This window comes from Sapajus apella, unplaced genomic scaffold, assembly GCF_009761245.1.
Source record: "Sapajus apella isolate SASKATOON/1434 unplaced genomic scaffold, GSC_monkey_1.0 scaffold1, whole genome shotgun sequence".
Lineage (NCBI taxonomy): Eukaryota > Metazoa > Chordata > Mammalia > Primates > Cebidae > Sapajus > Sapajus apella.
The window spans coordinates 13,337,095-13,363,444 of record NW_022436941.1 but is presented as its reverse complement, the minus strand read 5'-3'; the positions used below and the strand labels follow the sequence as shown (position 1 = coordinate 13,363,444).

Below are 26,350 nucleotides of genomic sequence, written 5' to 3'. Positions count from 1 at the left end.
AGTGCTACCAACTGAGCTAATGAGGCACCTTAGCCATATTTTTAATTTCTAGCAACACTTTCTTGTTTTCTGGTTGTTCCTTTATTTTTATAAGAAGCCTCTTTTGGGCCAGATGCAGTGGCTCATGCTTGTAATCCTAATGCTTCAGGAGGCTGGGGTGGGAGAATGGTTTGAGGCCTGGAGTTTAACACTAGCCTGGGCAACAAAGCAAAGTACCCGTCTCTACCAGTACTAAAAAAAAATTAGCCAAGCACATGCCTGTAGTCTCAGCTACTCCATAGTAGGCTAAGGTAGGAGAATCCCTCGAGTCCAGGAATTTGAGGCTGCAGTGAGCTATTTGACGCCACTGCAGTGGAGTGCCACTGCACTCCAGCCAAAGCAACAGAATGACACCCTGTGTCAAAAAAAAGCCTCTTTTGTTTTTTGTTTTGCATGACATTTAGTTTACATTTATTGAGCACCCATTGAGGTATGCTAGGCTGATGTAAGACACTCCCAAATGTCCTACTTAGAGAGACAAGAGGCAACTCCTTAGGCAGACATATCCACTGTGTTGTGAATTAAGTTTAAGAACTTCAGAACGCCTGGTACCTGTTGTGTACTTGGTTTACACTGGGACTTTCTTTCTCTTGCTTCTGAGTCAGTCAGGTTAGCTTAATGCCTTTGTTAAGATGGAGCCAGTCTTTCTGTTTGTCACTCTTCTGTGCTGTTAGAAAAGCGGACAAACTCCCTAGCACTGCTGCAAACCAAGTCAGATGTCACAACTTCAGCTTTCTTTCCTTTCATGGCTTGTGCTTCTTTTTTGAAGTTCACGTTTATTGAGGCATAGTTTATAGAGAGTAAAATTCATCTGCTTAAGGTGTTCAGCTTGATGAGTTTTGATAAATGCATACAGGCACGTTACTACAGTCACACTCAAGATAGAGAATAGTTTCATCAACTCACAAAGTTCTCTTGGGCCCATTCTCAAATCTCTCATCTTGACAGCGGATTTCTTCAAGTGGTTAGTGCACAATCCTATAGATCAGTGTCATGGGTTTTCCCTGCTGTTGTGTGCTCTTACAAGCTTCTCTACTGACTCAGGGTTGGAGAGTCTGACTGTGAACGCTGCCAGGGGAACTTGCTTTCCTTTAGGGCATGTGGATGCAGAGCAGGAAGAAAGCAGTTCTCCAGTGTAAATTTTCTAGCCTCTAATTGCTTTGATGCAAGGGGATAGGAATGAGATGGGAGGGGCTACCTGCACTAGGTATTTCATAAATACTCCTTTTATTAATTACACTGATCACTGCTCTGCATCCTGCTTCTGCTCTGGTTTCTTGCTATCTACAAGTTTAGGGTATCCTAGGACTCTGACATAAAGAATGGCTCCCACCTGTGCTGCAGCCTTCTTCCAAGCGCATTCTGGGCCTCAGCTTCCTTTGCTCTGGTTTATCCAGCACTATGGTCCTGTCCTCATTCTTCTTGCCAAGAACTTCACAAAAGTATATTTCTCTCAGATGGCCTTCCTTCTGGTCATAGTAGTGTCATGACTTTATTTCTGCCTTATTTCTTTACTGTAAATGTCATGTGACTTTGCAAGGGGGAAGTGAACTTGTGTGCCCAGCATGCCATCCTGAAGCGTAAGTCTTCAAGGATCCAATTCATAAGCATCAATGGCACATTCAAAATGTCAGCAAATAGTCAAATTATCTGAATGTCTTCTTAAGTGAAATAATTCTTCAGGAAAAAGAGCAGGTTCCCTAACTCATACTCACATCAGCATATACTTTGGCTCTCTTCATTCAAGTTATTTTTTTTTCCAGTAAAATAAAGAACTAATTAAAAGAAAAAATGAATAGATTCTCACAGGTAGTATCGGGAAGTATCCAAAAGACACTTAGATATTGACAAACTTTGAGAAGTTTTAGCTATTCTGTAAATATGGCCTGATAGCAGGTTACCTCCCCAACTTACATGTTTGTGACATGAGTGGATGCTACAATTTAATTTTTACCAATGTGGAACCTGAAACGGGGTAGCTTGACCTGGGTCATAAACTCAAACGGGACTCAAGACATTATATTAAAATCTACTAAAAAGTGGATATAAAAATATAAAACACATAATACCTCACCTCAATTCCCACTAATTTTTTGAAAGAAATTCTTCAGAAAAGGAAAACTCATTTAAAAACAAAACTAAAACACGCATTTATCTTTCCAAGGCATACATGACCAATATCTTTCCCTTTTGGGCTTTTCTTTCTCTCTCTTAAAAATTCAAGGGGAGTTGGAGAGGCTATAAAAGTCTGTCTTTGGGATGAAAAAAAAAAGCTTTCTATAGGCAAAAATCTCTGAGGGGTGGGCTGCAGCCTTCTCCCTTGAGAGTTTGCAGGTATAATACTCTGGCAAAAATGACTTTTCATTCCGTGAGAGGGGAGGAAGACAGGACATCACAGCTTTCAAACCTCTTGTGAGAGGACAGTGTCCACCGTCCTGGAGCGGGAAGGTGGCAAAGGTCTCACATTGGCTTGCCTTTTGTTTCTTCTGGGTCTTCGTTGTGATCTCCTTCCCTGTCCCCCGCCGTCAGCACCTGGACACGGTAAAGGGCTCTCAGGCGTTGGAGCCGGTGAGTCATCTGATTTTCACCGCGCTAAGCTCACGACAGATTTTATACAGGTCAGGGATGTTTGGGCAAACCTCTCACCCTGGCATCGGGGTCTAGCCCAGCTCTGTCACTAAAGCTTAACCTTCCTATGGGTTCAGTTTTCTCGCTTGTAAAAAGGGGTCCCTAATACCTGCCCACCTTACAGGAAGTAACATAAGCCAGGGAGGGTATTTGCGAGTGCGTTTTGGAAAGCACAAAGCTCTCTTGCAAATGTTAAGCGACGTTATTATTGCTTCCCTTACCCTGGCTCTAGTTCCAGCCCGGGGCCTGCCCACAAAACCAGCTGTTCCTGTTTCCTCCGTGTCCCGCGGTGGCGCCGGGGGCGCTGGTGCACGGGGCTCCGTGGTCCCCGCCCGGGTCCCCCGCAGACGGCTCTGCGGAAGCAGCTCGGGTGCACGGCGCGCCTCGTCCTCGCGCCGGGGACCCTGGGGCGGGTCACCTCGCCGGGCGGAGGCCTGGCGGAGGCCGGACGGAAGCCAGTCCGCCGACACCGGGAAGGCGCGCAGTGTGCGAAAGGGTGAGGCTGCGAGGGGCTCCGGCGCGACGGAGTACTGGGTGCGGGGGCTGCTCGAGGGGAGGCGACCGCGAGCGACCAGGAAGCAGGAAGCCCGGGCAAGCGCCCTGTGCCCTTCACGGTACCTGCTTCTTTTCAAGCGTCTTCCTCCCTCAGCTCTTCCGGACGTGGGTGTATCTGCCCACAAGGCGTCTCTGCCCCCTTCCCTGGGCGGCCAGGGGCGCGGAGGCGACGCGGGAGGCGGAGGGAGGGGAGCAAGCAGCGCACCGCCCTCTAGCGGCCGGAGCAGGGACGCCCAGGGCGCCGGCTTTGCGTCTGGAACCTAGAGAAACGTGTGCGCAACGTGTCTTTTTGCTTGACACTTGAAGAAATATGTTATTTGGCTTTATTCCTGAAAGGAAAAATAGGCAATTGAGATAAATGAAAAAGAGAGGCATCATTAAGAAAAACGAACGAGATCATCAGTGAATGTTTATGGCATCTAAAATTTTAGTTTTTGGTGACTTAAAACATAGTGTAGGCTGCAGATGAGACTGTAATATCCCTTGTAGTTTGTCCATGTCGTTTCTCAAGTGTCAAATAATATGGCCATCAGCAGCGAAAAAGCGTATTAGTGGGATTTCAGGGGATGAGATCTCTCTCATCAGCAGCCATTCCATCCCATTTTCTTCTCAGGACTGGTTTTTGCTGTTCACTTTCTCCCCCTCGTAGCCCCATTGATCAGGGAAAGGGATGAGGCTGGAAGGCAGGGAAAAGTATATGAGTCAAAGTTAGACTCAGATTTGGAACCCTTGTGTTGAAACCCTGGTGTCCCCAGGCTTGAAGCTAACTGCATGGCACTCACCCTCTTTTTTTTTTTTTTTTTGACAGGAGTCTCCCTCTGTTGCTCAGGCTGGAGTGCAGTGATGCCATCTTGGCTCACTGCAACTTCTGCCTCCTGGGTTCAAGCGATTCTCCTCTCTCAGCCTCCCGAGTAGCTGGGATTACAGGCACACGCCGCCACCCCAGCTAATTTTTTTGTATTGTAGGAGAGACGGGATTTCAACGTGTTGCCCAGGCTGGTCTTGAACTCCTGAGCCCAGGCAATCTGCCTGCCTCGGCCTCCCAAAGTGCTGGGATTACAGGTGTGAGCCACCCCGCCGGCCAGCGCTCACCCTTTAAATGGCCAACATCAGGCGAGAAGGCAGAGAGGTCCCAGAGTAAGCAACCGCCCCAGGGAGGGAGAGACAGGAGTGAAATCTGTTCTGGGAGTCCTAGTTCTTAGAGTTTGTTCATCCTTGGAGAAAAGTCACAGAGTCAAGAGACTTACACAGTGAGATGAATGAAAGAAAGAAAATAAACGACTGTTGGATCTGTCAGGAAAGCAGAATGTGGAATTGACCAAGGACCATTACGTTCCTGGTGCCTTACATATATTACCTATCCCTCCCAGCAGCCCAGTGAGACGGGCCTGTTTTGTAGTTCCATTTTGCAGATGGGGAGACTGAGGCACGTGAAATCTGTTTGCCAACCCCACATGGGTTTGCGGATCTTTGATTTGAATCTCAGCCTCTGTCATTTTAAATCTTGTGTTATTCTCTTAATGGGAAGCAAGAAAAATATATTTCTGTCCTAATAACCCAATAGAACTGTGGTATTTTAGTGCTGGAAAAGCACCTGGAGCCGCTTCTTCAATCTCTTTCAATGCCTTTATTTCAAAGTTGAAGAGGCAGAATTGCGCAGAGTTGGGCAAGACAGGCTTGGAATGCTGTCCCGTGTCAGTGAAGGGCACCCACCATCCACCCAAGTCTTTTAGCCCAAATCTGCACACCATCTTGGTGACTCCCCAGTACCTCTTACATGGGATCCATTTATAAGTCCTATAAGCTCTGGCTCTAAAGAATTGAATCCTTCCCCTTCTCTCTCCTGAGTTTATGCCATAGTCTCCTAATTGATATTTCGAATTCCACTCTCCACCCTGTAGTCACAGTGATGTTTAAAAAAATGAAACGGTTTCATTCCTCTGCTTAAAGTACATCACATACATCTCATACTCAGATTAAAATCTAAACTCCTCACATAGCTGCTAGATCCTCCATGAACTCATCCTTTTCTATTGATCTTGCTAAGGTCCCTCCCTTCCTCCTACTCCCTGCTCTTGCCACACTGGCCTCCTTTCCGTGCCTTGGACATATTAGGGATGTGATGCCGGAAACAATCTTTCTTGGAATCTAGTTAGCACCTTCCCATCCATCCGGTCTCTGCTTTAATGGCAGAAAAGCCTTCCCTGACAGCTGTACTCCAAGTGACCCTGTAAAATCACACTATCACATCAACCCTTTTGTTTTCTTCATAGCACTTATCACTGGCTACAATCTTCTTGATAATCTGTATACTTATCTTTATCCACTAGAATGTAAGCTGGGGATTTTGCTATATTGTTCATGACTACTTTCTAAGGCTTAGACAAAGTCCTGATACCTAGAAAATACTCAAAAATATTTGTTGATTGAGTAAGTGACCAAGTGAGGCTTCTTGATTCCAGGCCAGTGCCCCTTCCTTCACTGGCCCACTACGATATAGGCATGTGACATACTTGGGAGACTGAAAACAGAAAGGTTGCCTCCACAGGCTAGCAGAGTCAGGAGAATGAAGAATTTGAAAAAAGAGAGAGCCTAAACAGACTGAAAACCGTGGGAAGGGAGAGTGGGGATTAAGTCTGGACTATGGCCTGTGACAAGATCTCCAGTGAATGTTTCTTGATTTATCTACAAACACTGTGATGGGGTCTTATTACATATAACAGCAAATTCCACAGCAGCAATGACAGCAAAAAACAACGAAGGCAAAGGAAGCAAACCCCGGGAAGAGAAAGCAGTTTTTGGATAATGGTTCCTTCATCTCAGCAATTTTCATGGATTTCAAATAAGCGGTAACAGTATTTTTATTTGTACATTTTCTTTGAAAATAAAAATGATCTTATCGATTTTCAAAAAGGAAATGATCAAAGCACACTTTTACATTTTTCTTGCTATTTTATCTTATTTACAGGTGTAATGGTTACCATTCAGGTGAGGTGGCATATTCTGAAGCATCCAGAAGCTTTCTCTCCAACAAAATTATCTTCCTTGTTTTACTTAAATTTTGTATAAGCAGCTGAATGGAGGTTTAAAATGCCGACAATCAAGATCAACAGAGGCTGAGAAGGCACTACACACAATCCTGTGATCCTTGGTCATGATACATAGACGTTGAGAACTTTGAGGACACGCTCTGTGCTCTGTTCAGTTTAGTGTCCTAAGGTCAAGGACATATGGTGTTATGCTAGGTACTTGGGAAACAGTCACTATCTTCAGGGTGCATAGTAGATGAAAACTTGGAGATATAAAGGACGAAATTATGGCTTTTCAGAGGGATCAGGGAGAACTTTATGAAGGGCAAGTATTTGAAGATAGAAAAGATGGGCACTTATTATTAAATGGATGAATGCATGCATTAAATTGCCAAAGGACAGAAAACTCTAAGCAAACACAGAGGCAGGAAAGCATCACGAGTGTAGGATTCAAGCAGGGGAAGAAATGCCAAAGGTCTGGAACAGCAGGTTGAGGAGACTATGCTGTTGAGGTCTTAGGCCCAAGTAGACGCCAGTAGAGTGTTTCCATAAGTGTTTCTGGATGTTTCTGTAAGCCTTCATGCCACCTTGCTGGAGGTAATTTCAATCTGTCATTTGGGTGTTCTCTCTCTCTTCTTCAGAGTATCAGAGACTTTGTGGTTCCTTAAAACAGAAGAGAATTGCCCCTAAGTTTCGGCTCATTATGGTGGTCCTATTGTCAACGTTGTCACAGACCCTTGAATGGCAGTGACTCTGTTTCCCTGCTCTTGTTGGCCTGCAGGCATCTTTCTTCACAATGGAAGCCCTGTTGCCCAGGGTACAGCCTCGCTAACTTCACCACACAGTCAGGCTCCCTCTGAGGCCTTGTCTTCTTCCCCAGGTTCTGCCAGAATTAGGACACAGACTCCTTGATGATCATGGAAACCACCACGCCTTCCTGGTATAGGGCAGTCTCCTTCTCTCCTTTGTCACTTCTGCTTCTACCTGTGTTCCTCCAGCATAATCCACTTCAGGAACCCAAGCTCTTAAAGACCAGACACAAGCAGGGGTCGTAGGACGTTTGCTTTCAAGCTTCTGCCACAAACTTCCCTGAAGTAAGGCAGCAATTAGCCTGGCTACTTGCTTGGAATAGGGGAGGAAAACACTGGCAATACAAAGCACAGATGAATGTTCAATAAATTATCCTTCATATGCTTAACTGGGTGGACAATGAGAAGGCACTGAAGGTTAATGAAGAATAGTATTCCTACTTTATTATTCACCTTTTTCTTCCATTAGATTAAGAATGGAAGGGAAGATGAAAAGCAAAAGGAAAGCATGGTGGAGAATGCTAAACATTGGAGATTTGGAGGACACAGTCTTACCGGGAACTCATTTGTCATGGCCAGCTAAGCTCTGGGCTGCCCACTTCCTCTTTCCCTTCACTTGGTTTAATCAAGGCTGAAGCAGGTGGCCCTGGTAATAGGGTTGAGAGGTTTCCTTTTGCAACTAGGTGGAAATCAACTCTTCATTTGCTCCTGGACATTATATTAACTTTGAAACCTATCTATAGGGAGTTTTTAGCTGACACCATTTTCAAACAGGCCTTCTGTGGAGGGAGAAATTCACTAAGCCTCTAGTAATAGAAACCCAGAAAAAAGTGACTTAAAAAATTAGGGGTCCGATTATTCTTATTTACATCTGGAAGCAGAGTCAGGGCTCATACTGAGGATTTGCAAAGCCCCCAGGATCCTCCTGTATTTCTGCTCAGTAATCCTTACCATGTTTTGGGGGCCTGGTGATCAAAATACTATGGCTCCATCTCCAACACAATGTAGCTAGGCAGGAAGAAGGTACACGCAAAGCATCCTGCCACTTGAGTCTATCTGCCTTTTAAAGAGCTTTTGCAGAAGTTTCGTCCTTTGACTTTCACTTGTATTTCATTGGCCAGAACTGTGTTACATGGCCTGTCATAGGTGCAAAGGGGGCGGGGAAATGAAGTTTTCAGCTAAGCACATTGCCCCTGAGAAAAATTCAGGTTGACTTGTAAAGAAGAAATGGATATTGAATAGACAACTAACAGTGACTGCCACATTTTGTACCATTTTGTCTTTTTATCCAAGTTAATGTGACTTCTGGAAGAGCAAACCAAATCTTAGCAAGCATAAGTAAATCTTCTATCAATGCTTCTCTCTGCTGTGCATCTACCAGAATAAATATAAGACGTAATTTTTGTATTGGTATCTCACATCATGCACATTACAATTTCCCTCCATTTGCACAGGTCATACTGAACTGATTATATTTAGGGATGCAAAAATATGGTTATTTACATAGCTCCCTGTATGGCCAGTTCTTGATTAAGTGTCTTTTAGTGCTTTCTTCTGTCACTTTTTACTTTTCTATGTGGGCTATCATCTCATCTATATTGGCAGTTCAATTATAACTTAAATTAGACTTCCATATCTTTATGAGTCAGTTATCGCTTATGACTACATGGTCCTATACATCCAACTTTATTCAGAATAAGAACTAGTCTCACAGATGCCTTAAATTCAACATATCCAAGGGATCTTAGTATCTTTCTCTCCCATGCTTGTACTTCCTCTGTGTTTATTCACCTTGGTGAGCACACATGCCCACATCAGAAACCTGTCATTCCTGAATCTTCCCCTTCTTTCTCCCCATGAGCATTTGATGTTTAAAGTTTTGTCCAGATAGTGTACCGAATATTCTCAAATGTGTCCTCTTTTCTCTAATCTATTGCTACCCCTTGGGTTCACCTAGTTTGGACTGGTTGTTTTTAGCTATTTGTTGCTGTATGAAGAGCTGTCTGTTAGATTTCATCAATAACTGCATATCATCCAGAATCTGCAGCTCTCTGTGGTAATTTTTAAATTATTGTGTTTTCGTTTGATAATATTTTAAAACATATGAACAACTGTGGATCACCTCAATGGCTACCTTAGAGCTGAGTCCTGACAATTGATTTTGGTCTCTGCACATGCATTTCGTTTTCATTGTACCAACGAGCATTACTATAATTATTAAGAGCTTGTGCAAAAAAGGACAGGGGAAATTTGTACCTCAAAATGAGGCATTTGGGATAAAGTTCTATGAAGTCACTGTCTTTTGTGGTATTAACAAAGGTTTTACCCTAGTTCAAAGAAGCAAAGCCATCCTGTGGTCCAGGTGGTGTAAGCTGCTGAATTCAAAAGCACCTGCACTGTGATAGTCCAATGTTCGCAGTGGAAATCTGTCTCCATACACGTGATGTCATCAGTCACATTTAATTAATATATTAATTTGAATTGTATTGTTTTTGTTAGTTTATACACATTTTTATCGTTGCGAAAGAGCTACAAGCATAAGATGTTTGCACTTAATTTTAAGTTTGCATATATCTAAATAACAATATACTGAAAATATCTAAGTGGAGTTTTGGCTCTAGGATAATTTATCCTTTTAAAGAGGGTGCATATATAACTGAAGTGGGTTAGCCCAGGGTCAGCAAACTTTTTATGTAAAGAGCTGTATAGTAAATATACAAGGCTTTGATGGCCATGCAGTCTCTGCCATAACTACCCAACTCTGATGTTGAGGCATGAAGGCAGCCATAGACAGCATGTAAACAAGTGAGCATGTCTGTGTTCAGTACAACTTTGTTTACAAAACCGGGCTAGATTTGGACTCCATGTCCAGTTTGCCAAGCTCTGGTCTAGAGAATACAATCCAAATCCTTTGGCTTGATGCACAGTCTGTTCATCTCTCTAGACTCATCTCCTACTCAGTATTCTGAACATGCCCTGTGCTCTAGCTGAACACAACTACTTGTATTTCCCAAGCACGTCACCCTCTTCCACTATTCCATGCCTCTTTCCCTGTCTTCTTCAACTTACTGCCTTCTTCTCGCTCTTTAAGATAAAACTTAAAAATTGCCTCCTCCTGGAAGCTTCTCTGGCCCCTTGAGCTGAGTTTATGCTTTTCTATACTTGCTCTGTACTTCCAAAACAACTTTGGGAAGCTTACCTGTATTGCAATTGGACAATTTACTTGCTCATTGGACAGTCTGCTGTTCTAGACAGTTTCCTTGAGAGAACTGAGAGAATCCTTTCTTTTTTTACTGCCGCTTGAGCTGCTCTACCTGTTGTTCCCAGATTTAGGGAGTGATGGAGAGAACAGAAGAAAATAGAGAGTATTAATTCCATATTGACTTCCCATTTACCCAAAGAAACTGAGAAAGAAATCCCAGAAACATCTGAGTTTCCCTTGAATTGGCAGTAAGGTATTTTTCCATTTATGGAAGTGGGTCTTGTGATCTAAGTCAGTTAAAAAAAAATAAAGGGGGTTTTATGATGGCACATCTGGGTTTTGGGACTGTAAACTTCATGCTGATTATAGAAGTTATTTGACATTGATAAATGGTGGGACTTTATTGAAAAACAAGAGACAAAGAAGAAGAAAAAGAAAACATGCTGTGTGTGTTTGGGGTATGGGTAGGTAGTCTGGGTTGGGGGAGACAATAATGAAACCTGGATTTTTAAATCCTAAAGCAGGAAGAAGCCCAGAGGGGACTGTTCAGGGAGCAAGCCTGTGAGCGGTGGAAACAGCAGTAACTAAGTCCTGGGCAGGGTGAGATTTGCGGACTCAGGGCCAGGGATGTTGAACTTTCCCTTTCCCTCCACCTCTTTGCCCTTCCCTTGCTTCTCCCTGCTCCCTTCCTCTATTTCTGTTGTCTAGGTGTTTCTACCCTATGATGTCTTTCATGGAATATTTGGGAAATGTTAATGTTAGGAATCTAATTGTTAAAATCAAACTCTTTGGCCCTATGTAGTTCTCATTAAATGATGTTGATGATTTTATACAAATGTGTTGACATTTTACCACATTATGTTTTTAACAGGGTATAAACTTCAGACTGTATATATTGAGATGGAGTTTTGCTCTGTCACCCAGGCTGGAGTGCAGGGGCATGATCTTGGCTTGCTGAAACCTCCACCTCCTGGGTTCAAACAATTCTCCTGCCTCAGCCTCCTGAGTAGCTGGGACTACAAGATGTGCACAACCATGCCCAGCTAATTTCTGTATTTTTAGTAGAGATGGAGTTTCACCATGTTGTCCAGGCTGGTCTCGAGCTCCTGACCTCAGTGATCCGCCTGCCTCGGCCTCCCAAATTTCTGGGATTATAAGTGTGAACCACCATGCCTGGGCTCAGACAATATTTTTAATTAAAAATAACTTAGGGTCTTCCTTTAGTCATTACATGGAGGTTACTGGTCCTTCTCTAGAAACATTACCATCATCATCATCATCATCATACCATTGATATGGTTATGACATGCCAGGTACTGCACTTGTAGCAACTCAGTGATCACCCCAACCATATAGGAAAAGTTTTATGACGACCCATGTTACAGATGTGGACAAAGAAAGGTTATGTAACTTGCCCAAAGTCACACAGGTGGGAAGTAGCAGGGCAGTGTGGCTCCTGAGGTGATGTGCTTCACCTCCACACTTCACTTCCTCTCCAGATTCGAATTCCCAGGCTTGCGGATTTCTTCTAATCATGGTAGGATATTCATCCCCCATCCATGCTTATTTATGATCTATATCCACCTTTTGCGAATAAAACCAATAAAGCTTTGTCTGTATAAATGATCTGTGTAAATGTCTCTTGGTGTTAATATGGCTTATGAGGAAATAGAAATTGTATTTTGCGATCCTCGTCTGGTTTCCTCAGTAATGGATTATGTCCACAGGATATGAACTCAATAGGTTAGAAAAGTGAAAGAATCATCATCAGTTATGCTACAACTGACATCATGTGGCTCTTGAGGTGATATATTGAGAAGGACAAACATCACCTATGTGATAGTACTGCCAAAATGTTTCACCTCAATCTAATCATGAGTAAACAATCAAACAAACACATTAAAGGACATCCTGCAAAGCTGCTGGCCAAGACCGTTCACAGGCATCAATGTCACAAAAGACGCAAACGCGGAGGAACGTTTGAGATTGATGGGGACTAAAGAGACAAGATAACAAGAGGAATGCATGAGATTTGTTTGGATCCTGGATCGGGGGAAAAAAACAGCTATACAGGATGTTATTGCAACACATGGGAAATTTTGAATATAGACTGTATATTAGATAATGCTGAAGTTCCTGAGCAATAACTATATGCTGGTTGTATAGGAGAATGCCTTTGCGCTTCGGGGATAGATGATGGAACACACACACGCACACACACACACACGAGAGAGAGAGAGAGAGAGAGAGAGAGAGAGAGAGAGAGAGAGAGAGAATATACACAGCGTATATGTATGTATGTGTATATATATACACACATACACATGGTTTTATATATATATACTTTCTATATACATATATATATATAAGTTAACAAAATGTTAACACTTAACGGATCTAGATGAATGTTAAATGGATGATTATTGTAGTACTCTTGCAACTTTTCTGAAGGTTTGAAATGTTCATAATTTAAAAATATATCTGGGAGTACAGAAAGAGTGGGAGTATAGATCAGGCAAGATCAGTCCAGCATTGATTGTTGTTGAAGCTTAGGGTCGAGCATATAGGGATTCATTAAATTATTCTCTCCACTCTTTTAGATGTTTGAGATTTTTGCCCAATAAAGAGTTTTTTAAAAGAGAATGATTCAGTCAGATTTCCTGCTGCTGACTCTCAATAAATGTTTGACGAGAATAAACTGCCGTGACAGATGGTTTCTCTACCTATGTCTTACCCTCACCCCTACTTCTACGCAGCCCCAGGTACTGTTTTCCCTTGCCTGGACCCTGACCCCATCCCCTATTTATTATCCAGTCTGAAGCCAAGGTGATGTTTTGTTAAAAGCAAAATTGATCACACAGGCCCTGCCTGAAATTATTCAAAGTCCACCCAGTGTTTCAGGAGGAAGTTTTCTAGCTTTGCTTACCTTGGGCTCTCCTCACTCACTGGCTCCTTTCTCCGGGTTGTGGCCTCAGGGCAGTTTTAGAGCTCTTATTCTTGCCCCAGTCTTCCCTACACCTATGTAGAGGCTTGTCCCTCAGACCAGATTGCTCTTTCCCTCTTTATTAAGGGCTTATTCATTCTTTAAATATCAGTTCCTGAAATCCTTCCCTAGTCTGTCTGCTTAGCATGAAGCCCCAGCATGGGCCTGGTAACAGGTCCCTTTCTCTGCTAACATCCCAGTTGGAATTATAACTCTTTGTGATTGGCTAATGCCTTCCTTGAGGTTGAAAGCTCTCTGATGTCTCTGTTGTGCTCCTCATTGTATCCACAGAAGGTGCTTGATATTAATACATAATTTCGTATATTTTTAACCAATGTTTTCACTAACATTATTTAGAATTTTTATCTTTATAGAGCTCCTTTGTACTTATCTTTAAAAGGATAGGTGATTGTCTCCTGAAGCTTAATTTCAGTTCTTAAATTGATGTGATCCCCTCTGACAATATGGAAACATTATTGTCATAATGCTCTTTGAAAAATTGGCTAAGTCACTTGGCTTCTGTTTCCTTTCACAATCAATATGACTTCATGCAAAATGATGCAGCAGTTCACATCATTCTGTCAGCCCCATCAAGGAAATATTGTTTTCTAAAATTAAAATTGTGAATCAACTCACAGGAGGATGTTATCAAATAAACAAAGAATCATCGCTTACATTACACTGCCAAATTTTTGATAAGCTTAATTCCTCTAAATGCATTTAACTTTAATGAAGAGTAATACAATTTAATAACAACATAAAATGGAATAATTTATCTTACCAGACTTAGACATTGGGCAGATGTCTTCTGCTTAATAAATTGTGTCAAAATGCAAAAGATTTTTCCTTCTCCTTCAGATTTATTTCTCCTTATTTGTATATATGTGGCTTGGGGAATGATCTATATGTACGTATTTAATTAAACCACTCATCAGGCTATAGTGTTTATGGTTGCACATCTCTGGGATTTGTTGTTTCAAGTTCCCGAGGCACTGATATTTATATAACCCAATAAAATTTGATAATTATTAGTGTATTAGTCAAGATTATTTCGGTTGCAAGTGACGTATAACCAACCTCAAATTAACTTAAGCAACAAAGGGAACTTATTGCCACATATAACTGTGGAAAACATAGGTGGAGGCTGGTTTTAGGGGCTCAGATGAGGTTGATAGGGGCGTCTCTTCATCTTCTGGCTTACTTTGCCCTGTGCTACTCATTTTCAGGTAAGCTCTCTTCTTACAGGTGACAAAGAATGTTCATGAAGCAACACAGTAAGTCATTCATCATATAGGATGAATTTTGGATATTACAGACAGGCAAAATGCTCCAGCTGAGCCTAAAATGGGGTTTTGATTGTGCCTGGGTGTCTATTTGTGTGATGTGATTTTTTGGCGGGGGTGGCACTTAAGGAGAGGATTCGTTACAAGGCTGCTGGGAGAGGGGCAAAATGGGGAGACATTACTTGGTGCTGTGTGTTCCAACATGGTCCAAGGACTGTTTGCTTGGTGTGAAACTAATTGTGGTTTTTGCCATTAAAAGTAATGGCAAATTACTTTTGTGAGTCTCTGTGGAAAGTAGAGCTGTAACAGAGGGTGAAATAATCACTTTTTATGAATAATTTCATAAATGATGAGGGTAATGTACAGCCTTGGTACATTAGGGTGTGATAGCTATAAAATGCTTCCAGGAAGCAACATCAGTGCAAGACAGCACAGCATCTCACAGAGAGGCACCGAGGAGCCCAAAGGCTATGGTTTCCTTCTTGAGCACCCTCTGGAGACTCCAGAGCTGCTTGAGTCCCTATGGTATGGAGCCAGAGAGTGGATTTTAGAAACAGTAGATACAGCTCCTTGTTTATGGAGGATGCTTCCACTTAGTTTTATAGGGATAGATTAAATGACCCCAAAAGGTTACTTATAGGGAGACGATCAATGCTGAAAACATTGTCAGCATTAAATCAGTGAGGGAATGTGAAGATACAAAGAAGCAAAGTTTGCGTGTTGACAAATGCTTCCATTTGATAAGATATAAAATAGACAGCTTATGTGAAAGCCAGTGGCATTATCACAAGATGTTTCTCGTTTACTGCTTATAAGGCAGCCATGTCATTGCTCTGTAAAAGCTTCCAAAGATAGCACCAGTACTAGAAGCAGCATTTCGGTCATGTTGCAAGTATCTGAGCAACATAAAGACTTTTTACATTGGGAATACTCTTCCTATATAACCCCTTCTCTGGTTAAAAACATTAAAAAAATTTTAAGAGTCATAAATAATGAGATTTCAGGGATCTATACCTTCAAATCAGTGATGCAGTCTGCAAAAGGTAAGTATAAATTGTTACCAGGGTAAAATCCTCTATTACTTTTGTTTGTATAAGTTCGGATCTTAAATTAAACTGCTGCTAGCAGAATGCTCATTAAAGTGGATGTAAAATTCCAAATGAAAAGTTATTGATTTCGAAAAGGGTAAACACAACTAAGCCTTTAGAATAATCTGAAGTTATTAAATTACCAATTTAGTTACTGTTTTTTATTTTTTTTTAGTATCTTGATTATTAGGTAAACTGCATAAGGCATAACGTTGGAAATAGAACTGAAAGATATCAGCCAATAGTCATTTTCCACATACATTAAAAAATTAATGGCTTGCTGAAAAATGGTGATGGGTTTTGATCTCCATTGCCCCGAGATTTCTGGACCTCATAAAAAATATAGCCTACTTCATATCTATTTGCAGGAAAGATTAGGATGAGGGTCAGATGATACATTTTTAGCCACAAGTATCTAGCCAAAAGAACCTGACTTTGCCCTATCACATTTCCCATGTATATTTATGGACTGTACCATTTGGGTATTATAATAAAAATTTTTATCTGTCCCTGGAGGCAAAACTGAGTTATATATTAAATGGTTATTTTCTTTGTTTTCTGCTTAGGTATGCATGTAATGTGGTAACATAATATATATTCCACACTTGTTTCATTCCTGCAGAGAGATAATATTTTTGCAGCTGACAGAGTAAAGACATCCTGTGCTTCCAGAATAAGAGAGAACATATTGTCCGTATAAAATACAGATGTTCCCGTTGTTTTTTTCTACCTCATGGTTGTTTTCAGCAGAGGTTAACTTTCATGGGCATATTTTCCTGTCCTTGTTTGGGCAGTTGGACACAGAAGTCTGTAGTAAATTCAGGACAATAAAAGATGGTTTCAAGGAATGTATTTAAAATGTTTTTAGTGGAGGAAAGTAATGCAAAAATTTATCCCTCCCAAAAAGGCTCTTTTCATAAGAATGTTGAAATTAAAATAACTTTCCTATTTCTCTGTGAGGAAGGAAGTTGAGTATGTCCAATTTTTCTTTCTTTAAAAATTTATTTTTCTTAAGTGAGAAATACAAAGTTTCTTTCATTACAGTCTAGAAAAAATAAACGGAATCTTTTGTGACAAAGATGGTATCCTGATTGCATCTGATTATTTCCTCTTTCCTATTCTAGAAAGAAATAATCCAAGAAATGTAAAGGGGTTATAACAAAGTCATTTGTGTATCATCATCAGAAACTTTTTACTTATATCAATGAAGCTCAGGAGTTTTAGTTGGAAATGCTAGACGTGGTAGTAAATGAGGGAGTCACTAATAAGCCACTATTCACATTTTGGCTGTTCATGCTGGCAAAACGAATTCTTCCACTGTAAAAATAAGAGAAATATCACCAGATAAATGAAGACATTTAATGGTTCAAAGGAAGGGGATCAAATATGGGCATTCAGATTAAATAACCTCTAATGAAACAGAGCTGCTAAGTTTTTTAAAGTGAAGATTTTCACCAAAAAGTCAAAATCTAGAAACTAAAAATGTGTCTTGAAAATAAAGAGAAGCGTAGCTATAAAACATTCTTTCAGAATGTGAAGCATAAATTTCAAGAACTGGAAATTTAGAAGACAGTCAAGAGGCAGGAAAGATGAAAGCAAAAAGAAATAGTATTATCACAGGAGTTCCAGAAGGAGAAAACAGTATAGATGAATGAAAGCAAGAGCCAAAGAAATAAAAGAAGGCATTTTTTTTTCTGAGTTGAAGAATTCAGTCTTCACATGGAGAAAGCTTACCGAAGACTGGACAGACATAATGAAAAAAGCCTTATTCACCATATTCTGGATAAAGAACAAATGCTAGAAGCAGTCAACTAGGAAAAAATATCATCCCCCCACCCCGCAAGTTTAAATGACATTGGATTTTTTATTTGCAATACTAATACTAGAAAACCTTAGAGAAAACGTGTGATTTCTGAAGAAAAGAAATTATGTTACAATAATTATATACTAAACCTAGCTATTATCAAATGCAAGGCAGGCAAATCAAAGCCTGGTTCAGATTTGCAAGAATTCAGAAATTATATGACTCATATATGCTTTTTTTAAAAAAGTAAAACTTTAAGTAGACCGTTAAGCAAAAGCTAATCAAAATAAATAATTTTAGAAATGTAAAGACACATTTAAAAAATAGCAGTGAGCTGCTCAAGGAAATAAGAGAGGACACAAACAAATGGAAAAGCATTTCATGCTCATAGTTAGGAAGAATCAATATCATAAAAATGGCCATACTGCCCAAAGTAATTTATAGATTCAATACTATCCCCATCAAGCTACCATTGACTTTCTTCATCGAATTAGAAAAAACTACTTTAAATTTCATATAAAACCAAAAAAGAGCCCATAAAGCCAAGACAATCCTAAGCAAAAAGAACATAGCTGGAGACATCACACTACCTGACTTCAAACTATACTACAAGGCTACAGTAACCAAAACAATATGGTACTAGTACCAAAACAGATATATAGACCAGTGGAACAGAACAGAGGCCTCAGAAATAACACCGCTCATCTACAACCATCTGATCTTTGACAGACCTGACAAAAACAAGCAATGGGGAAAGGATTCCCTAATTAATAAATGGTGTTGGAAAAACTGGCTAGCCATATGCAGAAAACTAAAACTGGACCCCTTCCTTACATTTTATACAAAATTAACTCGAGATGGATTAATGTAAGACCCAAAACCACAAAATCCCTAGAAGAAAACCTGAGTGATACCATTCAGGACGTAGGCATGTGCAAAGACTTCATAACTGAAATACCAAAAGCAATGGCAACAAAAGCCATAATTGACAATGGGATCTAAATTAAACTAAAGAGCTTCTGCACAGCAAAAGAAACTATCATCAAAGTGAACAGGAAACCTACAGAATGGGAGAAAATTTTTGTAACCTACCCATCTGACAAAGGGCTAATATCCAGAATCTACAAAGAAACAAATTTACAAGAAAAAAAACAAACAACCCCATCAAAAAGTGGGCAAAGTATATGAACAGACATTTCTCAAAAGGAGACATTTATGAGGCCAAAAATATATGAAAAAAAGCTCATCATCACTGGTCATTAGAGAAATACAAATCAAAACCACAATGAGATACCATCTCATGCCAGTTAGAATGATGATCATTAAAGTGTCAGGAAGCAACAGATGCTGGAGAAGATGTGGAGAAGATGCTTTTACATTGTTGGTGGGAGTGTAAATTAATTCAACTATTGTGGAAGACAGTGTGGCAATTCCTCAAGGGTCTAGAACTAGAAATACCATTTGACCCAGCAATCCCATTACTGGGTATATACCAAAGGAGTATAAATTATTCTACTATAAGGACACATGCACACGAATGTTCATTGCAGCACTGTTTACAATAGCAAAGACTTGGAACCAACCCAAATGCCTATCAATAATATACTGGATAAAGAAAATGTGGCACATATATACCATGGAATACTATGCAGCCATAAAAAAGGATGAGTTAATGTCCTTTGCAGGGACATGGATGAAGCTGAAAACCATCATTTCAGCAAACTAACACAGGAACAGGAAACCAAACACTGCATGTTCAAGTGGGAGTTGGGCCATGAGAACACATGAACACAGAGAAGGGAACATCACACTCTGGGGCCTATCAAGGGTGGGGGCTAGGGGAAAGGATAGCATTAGAAGAAATACCTAATATAGATGACAAGTTAATGGGTACAGAAAACCACTATGGCACATTTATACCTATGTAACAAACCTGCATGTTCTGCACATGTATCCCAGAACTTAAAGGATAATTTTAAAAAAAAAGAAAGAAAGAAAAAATGTGGATCATCCTGTTTTGTGCTGCAGAATACCTGAGGCTGGGTAATTTACAAAGAATGGAAATGTATTTCTTGCAGTTCTGGCTGCTGAGGTCCAAGATCAAGGCAGCAGCAGGTTTGGTGTCTGGGGAGGTCCTGGTCTCCACCTCCAAGATGGCATCTCGAATGCTGCATCCTACAGAGAGGGCAACACTGTTGTTCACATGGCAGAAGAGTGAAAGGAGGAATGCAAATTCGCCCCTTTATAACAAACTCACTCCTGTGATTACAGCATTGATTTATTTATGAGGGAGGAGCCTTCATGGCCTAATTCTCTCTTAAGGATCTTACCTCTTAATACTATTAAAATGGTAATTAAGTTCCCAACACATGCTTTTTGGGGGCCCATTTAAATGACAGCAAATATATACCATACAAATAGTAACCATGCATAAAGCTTATTTGGCTATATTAATATCAAGCAAAATAGACTTCAAGATGAAGATTATTACTAGAGATAAAAAAACTTTCATAAAAGAGAAAAGATCAGTTTGTCAAGAGGACACAGTAATCTTAAACGTGTATTTACCTAATAACCATGTTTAACATCACTTCTGGAACATAGAAAGAATACACTAAATGTAGCTATTATTAATACAAGGATGACTCAACACAAGGAAATCCATTAATATAATTAACTATATAAATAGATAAAAAAAGTCATGGCATTTCAATATGGGCAAAAAAATGTATTTGCTAAAATTCAATAATCATTTGTGATTAAAAACAAGTAAACAATAAGTGTTGGTAAGCTAGCAATAGAAGGAAACTTCATTAAACTAATAAAGATTAGCATAAACCAAGAACAAACACCATGTGTGATGTAAATCATTAGAAACATTCCTACTAAAGTTAGAGACAAGAAAAACTTTCTCCCAGCACTGCTGCCATTTAACCTTGTAATAGAGGGTCTAACTCTAACCAGTACAAATACACAGGCCAAAAAAGGATAACATGACATGTAAATATTATAAAGAAAGACAAAGATATAATTATTTGGAAACTAAAGATTTCCATGAAAATCCAAGAAATTATCCAAAAAAAATTAGAATCAGTAAAATTCAGTATGACAGTTAGATATAAAATTAATATAGAAAAAAAATCCATGTTTTCCTATATATTATCAGTAATATACTAAAGAATGAAACAGAGAAAAGAAAAATCTATTTACAACAATAATAAAAACATAAAGTGCCTAACAATTGTAAGATTTATATGTTGAAAACTGTAAAATAGAGAAAAAAGCCCAACAAATGCAGATATGCAGTTCTTTCTTAAATAGAAGACAATTTTTTTTGAGATATCAGTCCTCCTCAAGTTAGAAATGTAATGCAATCCTAATCATTATTTATGAAATTTAACATGCTATTCTGTTGGTCAAATGGTAGACAAAATAGCAAGTAACATGGAAAACTCCTAGAAGAAAAAATGAGGGAAACTTGTCTTTCAAAAATTAAAAGAAATTTGAAAATCAAATCATAAAAGTATAGGATTTGCGCAGGCATAGGCAGAGATACTGGTTAATAAGATTGGAAGGAATCTAGAAGGAGAGGTATGCACAACAGAGTTTAGCATTGTAAAGAATGCTGGATCTTAGGCCAGGCCACACAGTAGCTGTGCATTCGTGGAGAAGTTACTTAAACTCTCTGTTCCTTAGTTTCCTTATATGCAAAAGAGGGATCATTATACTACCTACATCTAATGGTTGTTGTGAAGATTAAATGCATTAATATACAGGAAGCACTTAGAAGGGTGCCTGAAATATGGTCAGAACTATGTAAGTGCTAGCTGCCATTAATAATAAAAAAGGCAAACAAATAAGTAGGAAAATGAATTACTTTATAAATTAGGGTGAAGCTTGGCTATCCATTTTGAAAATGCAGTTAGGGGTGATTGGTTATCCATTGTGAAAGAAATACATTTAGACATATGCCTTAAACCATACCCAAAAATCTAAATATAAAAGTACTAGACAAAGCTGCAGAAAAATCATAAACGTGTGGTACAGAAAGCTATCTAAGTAAGATATAAAACATTAAAACCATAAAAGAAAATAATCACATATTTAAATACATTAAAATTTAAAAGGAAACTTCTGTATGCAGAAGACATAGTAACATTAATAGGCAACCTTCAGCCTGGGAATATATTAGCATTATATTAGCAAAGGATTAATATCAATATGCATCAATAGGAAAATAATGAACACTCCAATAGAAAAATGAATGATGGATATTGAAAAGCAATTTATATAAAAATAAATACAAATGCTCAATAAACCCTACAAAATATTCAACCTCATTGGTAATCAGATAAATGTAAATTAACGTGATACATTTAAATCAATTTTCACTAATCAGATTAACAAAATTATAAAAGCTTTATAATACCCAGTGTTAGTAAGGATATGGCAGATGAACACAATGATACCTTATTGATGGAAGGATAAAATGACAAAATCTTTTTTGGAGAACATTTTTTTACAATTAAGATTAAAACGGCCTTTTTTGACTTTGTAATTCCATGTTTATGAACTTATTCTGAAGAATATTTTGCATGCAGTGGGCCTAAAGGTCTTGGTACAAGAATGATCATGGCAGGTCTGTTGATGACAGCGAAGAGGGAAACATCCAGATACTCATTAGTAGAAGACTAGTTAAAGAGTATATGGTAAAGCCATAATGTTGAATACTATGCAGCTATTAAAGGATGAAGTACATATGGTTTCATATCATTTATAATACATAAGTGAAAAGCTTTTCAAGGAATAAGTGAAAAAGAGTAGTTTCAGAATAATTCTATTCCTTATACATGTATGAGTGCACATATACATGCATATTGGGTTTACATATAAATATGTGAGGACATAGGAAAAATAACAAAAATAAAAGTACTAAACTCTGGGGATGGGTGGGATGGGGTGAGAGAGACAGATCACATTTTTAGTCTTCAATTAGGTATAGTTTTAACTTTCTATGATGAAAGTACACTCACACACACCTTGTATAATAAAGGACACTTTGGGAGGCCGAGGCGGGTGGATCACAAGGTCAAGAGATCGAGACCATCCTAGTCAACATGGTGAAACCCCGTCTCTACTAAAAATACAAAAAACATTAGCTGGGCATGGTGGCGCGTGCCTGTAATCCCAGCTACTCAGGAGGCTGAGGCAGGAGAATTGCCTGAACCCAGGAGGCGGAGGTTGCGGTGAGCCGAGATCGCGCCATTGCACTCTAGCCTGGGTAACAAGAGCGAAACTCCGTCTCAAAAAAAAAAATAAATTAAATAAATAAATAAATAAATAAATAAATAAATAAATAAAGGACAATGAACGTAATAGAAGAATAGTTACTGAAGAACTCAAAGACCAGTAGGCAGGTTGTTTTCTTGACAAATGCTGTTAATATCGAATTCCTACGACTTTAGAACTGTTTCAATGCAAAGACATGAAGCATTTTAATTCGTTTAATATGGCTAGCAAAATCCTGAAACCAAATCGGACAAAGATAACATAGGATAACACAACACTTACAATTCATGCTCAGAAGCACAGATAGAAGCATTTAAAATAAAGTGCTGGGAAATCCAGTTAATAATGAAGTACTGTTTCTTCTAAAAATGCAAAGCCATTTAGTACTTTGACAAATATTAATGATTTTTATAGGTTAAAAGAGACAAAGCATGTGATTGTCTACAGGTGACTTTTCCACCTATGGGCCTATTTGTTTAAAAAATTTTTATTGAGCCAGGGATTATTCTAAATTCTGGTATAAAGACAAATACAAATATGATAAAGTATGAAGGAGTGTTTAGATAGGGGAAGTCCTAGATATGAGCTAAATAGACAATCAAGCTTCTATCTGATAAAAATAGAAGACGGTATTCATGCTAGGGAAAACCAGGAGTATTCCCATTCAAGTTGTAAGCAATACAATCAATTATTCCCATTATTAGAGCTGTACTCAATAAGTACTAACCAATGCAATAGGCTATATAAAAGAAAGGTCATATATATTGGAAAGGAATATTATAGTACAGAATTATAATTATTTGTTTGTTTATATGATTCTCTAGCTTGAAAACTGAAGATAATCAGTTGAAAAAGTATTAGGAGATAGAGATAGGCATTTGGTAAGGTGGCAAGTTACAAGAAAAATATAGAGTTTTCCTGTATACTAGAAACAGCCAGTTATCATATGTATATAATGGAAAAGGATGTCATTGTAATAGCAAAAGTAACATAGGAGGCCCAGGCACAAATAAGAGAAGATTCACAGGACTTATAACAAGAAAATGATAAACTCTTTTTGAGAATGGAAAAGAAGTCTCAACCATATTTCTAGAGGAAAATACTCAGAAAGATGTCAGTTCTCCCTAAATTATCTTTCTATAATCTCAATGCAATCTAACAAAAAACAATAATGCAATTTGAGAAAGAATTGAAAAATAGCTCTTATTCAAAACTTTAATCTTTATTTTTGTTAAAGTCATACATATTCATTTTAAATATGCTGAGTTCTGCTAGCTTTTAACAGCAATCTACAGCTTTGCACTTTCTAGCTTCTAATTCCCATTTCCAAAGTAAAAAATTTCCAACAGTTGAAGCAGTTTTTACTGGTATTTGCATCCATATTTTCAAATAAGCAGATTTTTCTGCTACTTAAGTTTGGTTTTTCTTTTTCAGTTTTGAATATTATCTATTGACTTCCTACTATTGAAGATGGGATTTAGTTCCCTTATTCACTCCTGGAACTCCAACCAGTCTCCCTCCTCCAACTCAAATACATACCACGCAAATGCACAGTCATTTCATCTTCTTTGGTTCTATTCATATACAATATTAAAATTAGAATGTCTATATAAATATCAATTACAGGTGAGTCTTACAATATTCCACAATTTCCTTTCATAATGGAAATGACACACTGCTTCTTCTAAAAAAATGCAAAAGTGATTTTTAAAGGCAAATATTAATACTTTTCATAGGTTAAAAGAGACAAAGCTTTTCTAGAAAAGCTAATAATTATTTCATTTTTTAAAAAGTTGCTTTGTGGCCAGGCATGGTGGCTCATGCCTGTAATCCTAGCACTTTGGGCGGCTGAGGCGGGCAGATTACCTGAGGTCAGATATTCAAGACCAGCCTGGCCAACATGGCGAAACCCTGTCTCTACTAAAAATACAAAAATTAGCTGAGCGTGGTGGCATGTGTCTGTAATCCCAGCTACTTGGGAGGCTGAGGCAGGAGAATCCCTTGGAGCCAGGAGGTGGAGGTTGCAGTGAGCAGAGATTGAGCCACTACGCTCCAGCCTGGGCGACAGAGTGAGACTCCATCTTGCACACAAAAAAGTTGCTTTGCTATTGATATTAATATTGTAATCACCCAGTGGGTTCTTTTTGACCCCTGTACAGATAAAACCAACTCACTGAGAAAATGGTATTGCAGTAGAGAAAGAGTTTAGTTAACATAGAGCTAGTCAAGCAGAAAATGGGAATTTATTACTCAAATTAGCCTCATTGAGAACTCAGAGGCTATGGTTTGTATGGATAATTTGGTGGGCAGGGGTTCAGGGAATGAGTGCTGTTGGCTGTTTGGGGATGAAATCCTAGGAATGTGGAAGACAGTCCTTGTACACTGAGTCAGCATTTGGGTAGGGGCTGCAGGACCAGTTGAATCATGAGTCACTGGTCCAGGTGGAGTCAGTTGGTTGCCAGAATGCAAAAGTCTGAAAATCATCTCAAAAGACTTAGGTTTTACAATAGTGATGTTATCTATAGGAGCAACTGAGGAAGTTACAAATCTTGTGACTTCTGGCCACATGACACCTGAGCAGTAAGGAGTTATAGAAAAGCAGGCTAGGGGACAATGACTGGTTATCATTTAACTATGCCTACATTTTAGCAAAATTCAGGCCCTTCTTATAATCCTAATCTCATGGCCTTTCATTAGTCTTACAAAGGCAATTTCAGTCCCAGACAAGGAGGGGGGCAGTTTTAGGGAGGGACTATTGCTTGGCCTACACCCAGGAATGAATGAGGACAGCCAGCCTATGAGGCTAGAAGCAAGATGAATTTAGCCATGCTACATTGCTCTCAGTCATAAACTTTGCAAAGATGGTTTTAATACAATGGACATAGCTAAAAGGGAGTAGAGAATAAGAATGAAAGTGAGAAACTTGTAATACATTCAAGCACTTAAGGAAAATTTAAGAACTCTAGTTCTTGAACATATGCATTTTGAATCCATCCTTCCACTCCACAGTGGATTTGTCTCTTTCTTTCTTTTTTTTTTTTTGACAGACAAATAGTTTCCCTCCCCCTCCCCCTCCCCCTGTCTTCTTCATCTTCCTCTTCCACTTTTTTCCGGGCAACTTTAGGGGGACCCTTTGCACCATCAAACTTTCCTTTCGACTTATAGTCGGCAACATCTTTCTCATACTTCTCCTTCAGCTTTGCCGCCTTAGTGATGTAAGGCTGCTTTTTGCTGTCATTTAGGTTATTCCACATTTCACCCAGCTTTTTTGCCACGTCTCCAATAGAGATGCCAGGGTTTGTGGATCTGATCTTGGGGCGGAATTCTGAGCAGAACAGGAAGAAGCCAGATGGTGGCCTTTTGGGGGCATTAGGATCCTTCTTCTTCTTGCCTCCCTTAGCTGGTCCATAATCCTTCATTTCCCCATCATAGCGCACTTTATCCACCTTTGCCATTTCATCAAATTTGGATTTCTCTTTCCCGGACATTGTGTTCCACCTCTCAGAGCATTTCTTGGAAAATTCTGCTAGATTGACAGGGACCTCTGGGTTTTTCTTCTTGCAGTCTTCTCTGCACGTCTGCACAAAGAAGGCATAAGCAGATACCTTGCCCTTTGGTTTCTTGGGGTCACCTCTAGCCAT

The 26,350-nt window shown here is 39.3% G+C and overlaps 1 protein-coding gene across 1 annotated transcript; it reads right to left on the bottom strand.

Annotated features, from left to right (window-relative positions):
• Positions 1-349: 349 nt before the first annotated feature.
• Positions 350-26,350, bottom strand: LOC116549729. The gene is made up of 4 exons (XM_032275771.1): positions 25,759-26,350; positions 14,972-15,048; positions 2,889-3,482; positions 350-2,571 (listed from the first exon to the last, which is right to left on the bottom strand). The coding sequence occupies exons 1-4, from the start codon at positions 26,348-26,350 to the stop codon at positions 2,500-2,502; spliced, it is 1,335 nt and encodes a 444-aa protein (XP_032131662.1). The 3' UTR covers positions 350-2,499.

Coding starts and splice junctions, on each gene's coding strand:
- LOC116549729 (XM_032275771.1), bottom strand. CDS start 26,350: ATGGCTAGAGGTGACCCCAAGAAACCAAAGGGCAAGGTATCTGCTTAT. Junction 3,483..14,971: donor GGGCTCCTCGGTGCCTCTCT/GTGAGATGCTGT, acceptor ACGTTTCTCTAG/GTTCCAGACGCAAAGCCGGC. Junction 2,572..2,888: donor GGGCTGGAACTAGAGCCAGG/GTAAGGGAAGCA, acceptor TACCGTGTCCAG/GTGCTGACGGCGGGGGACAG.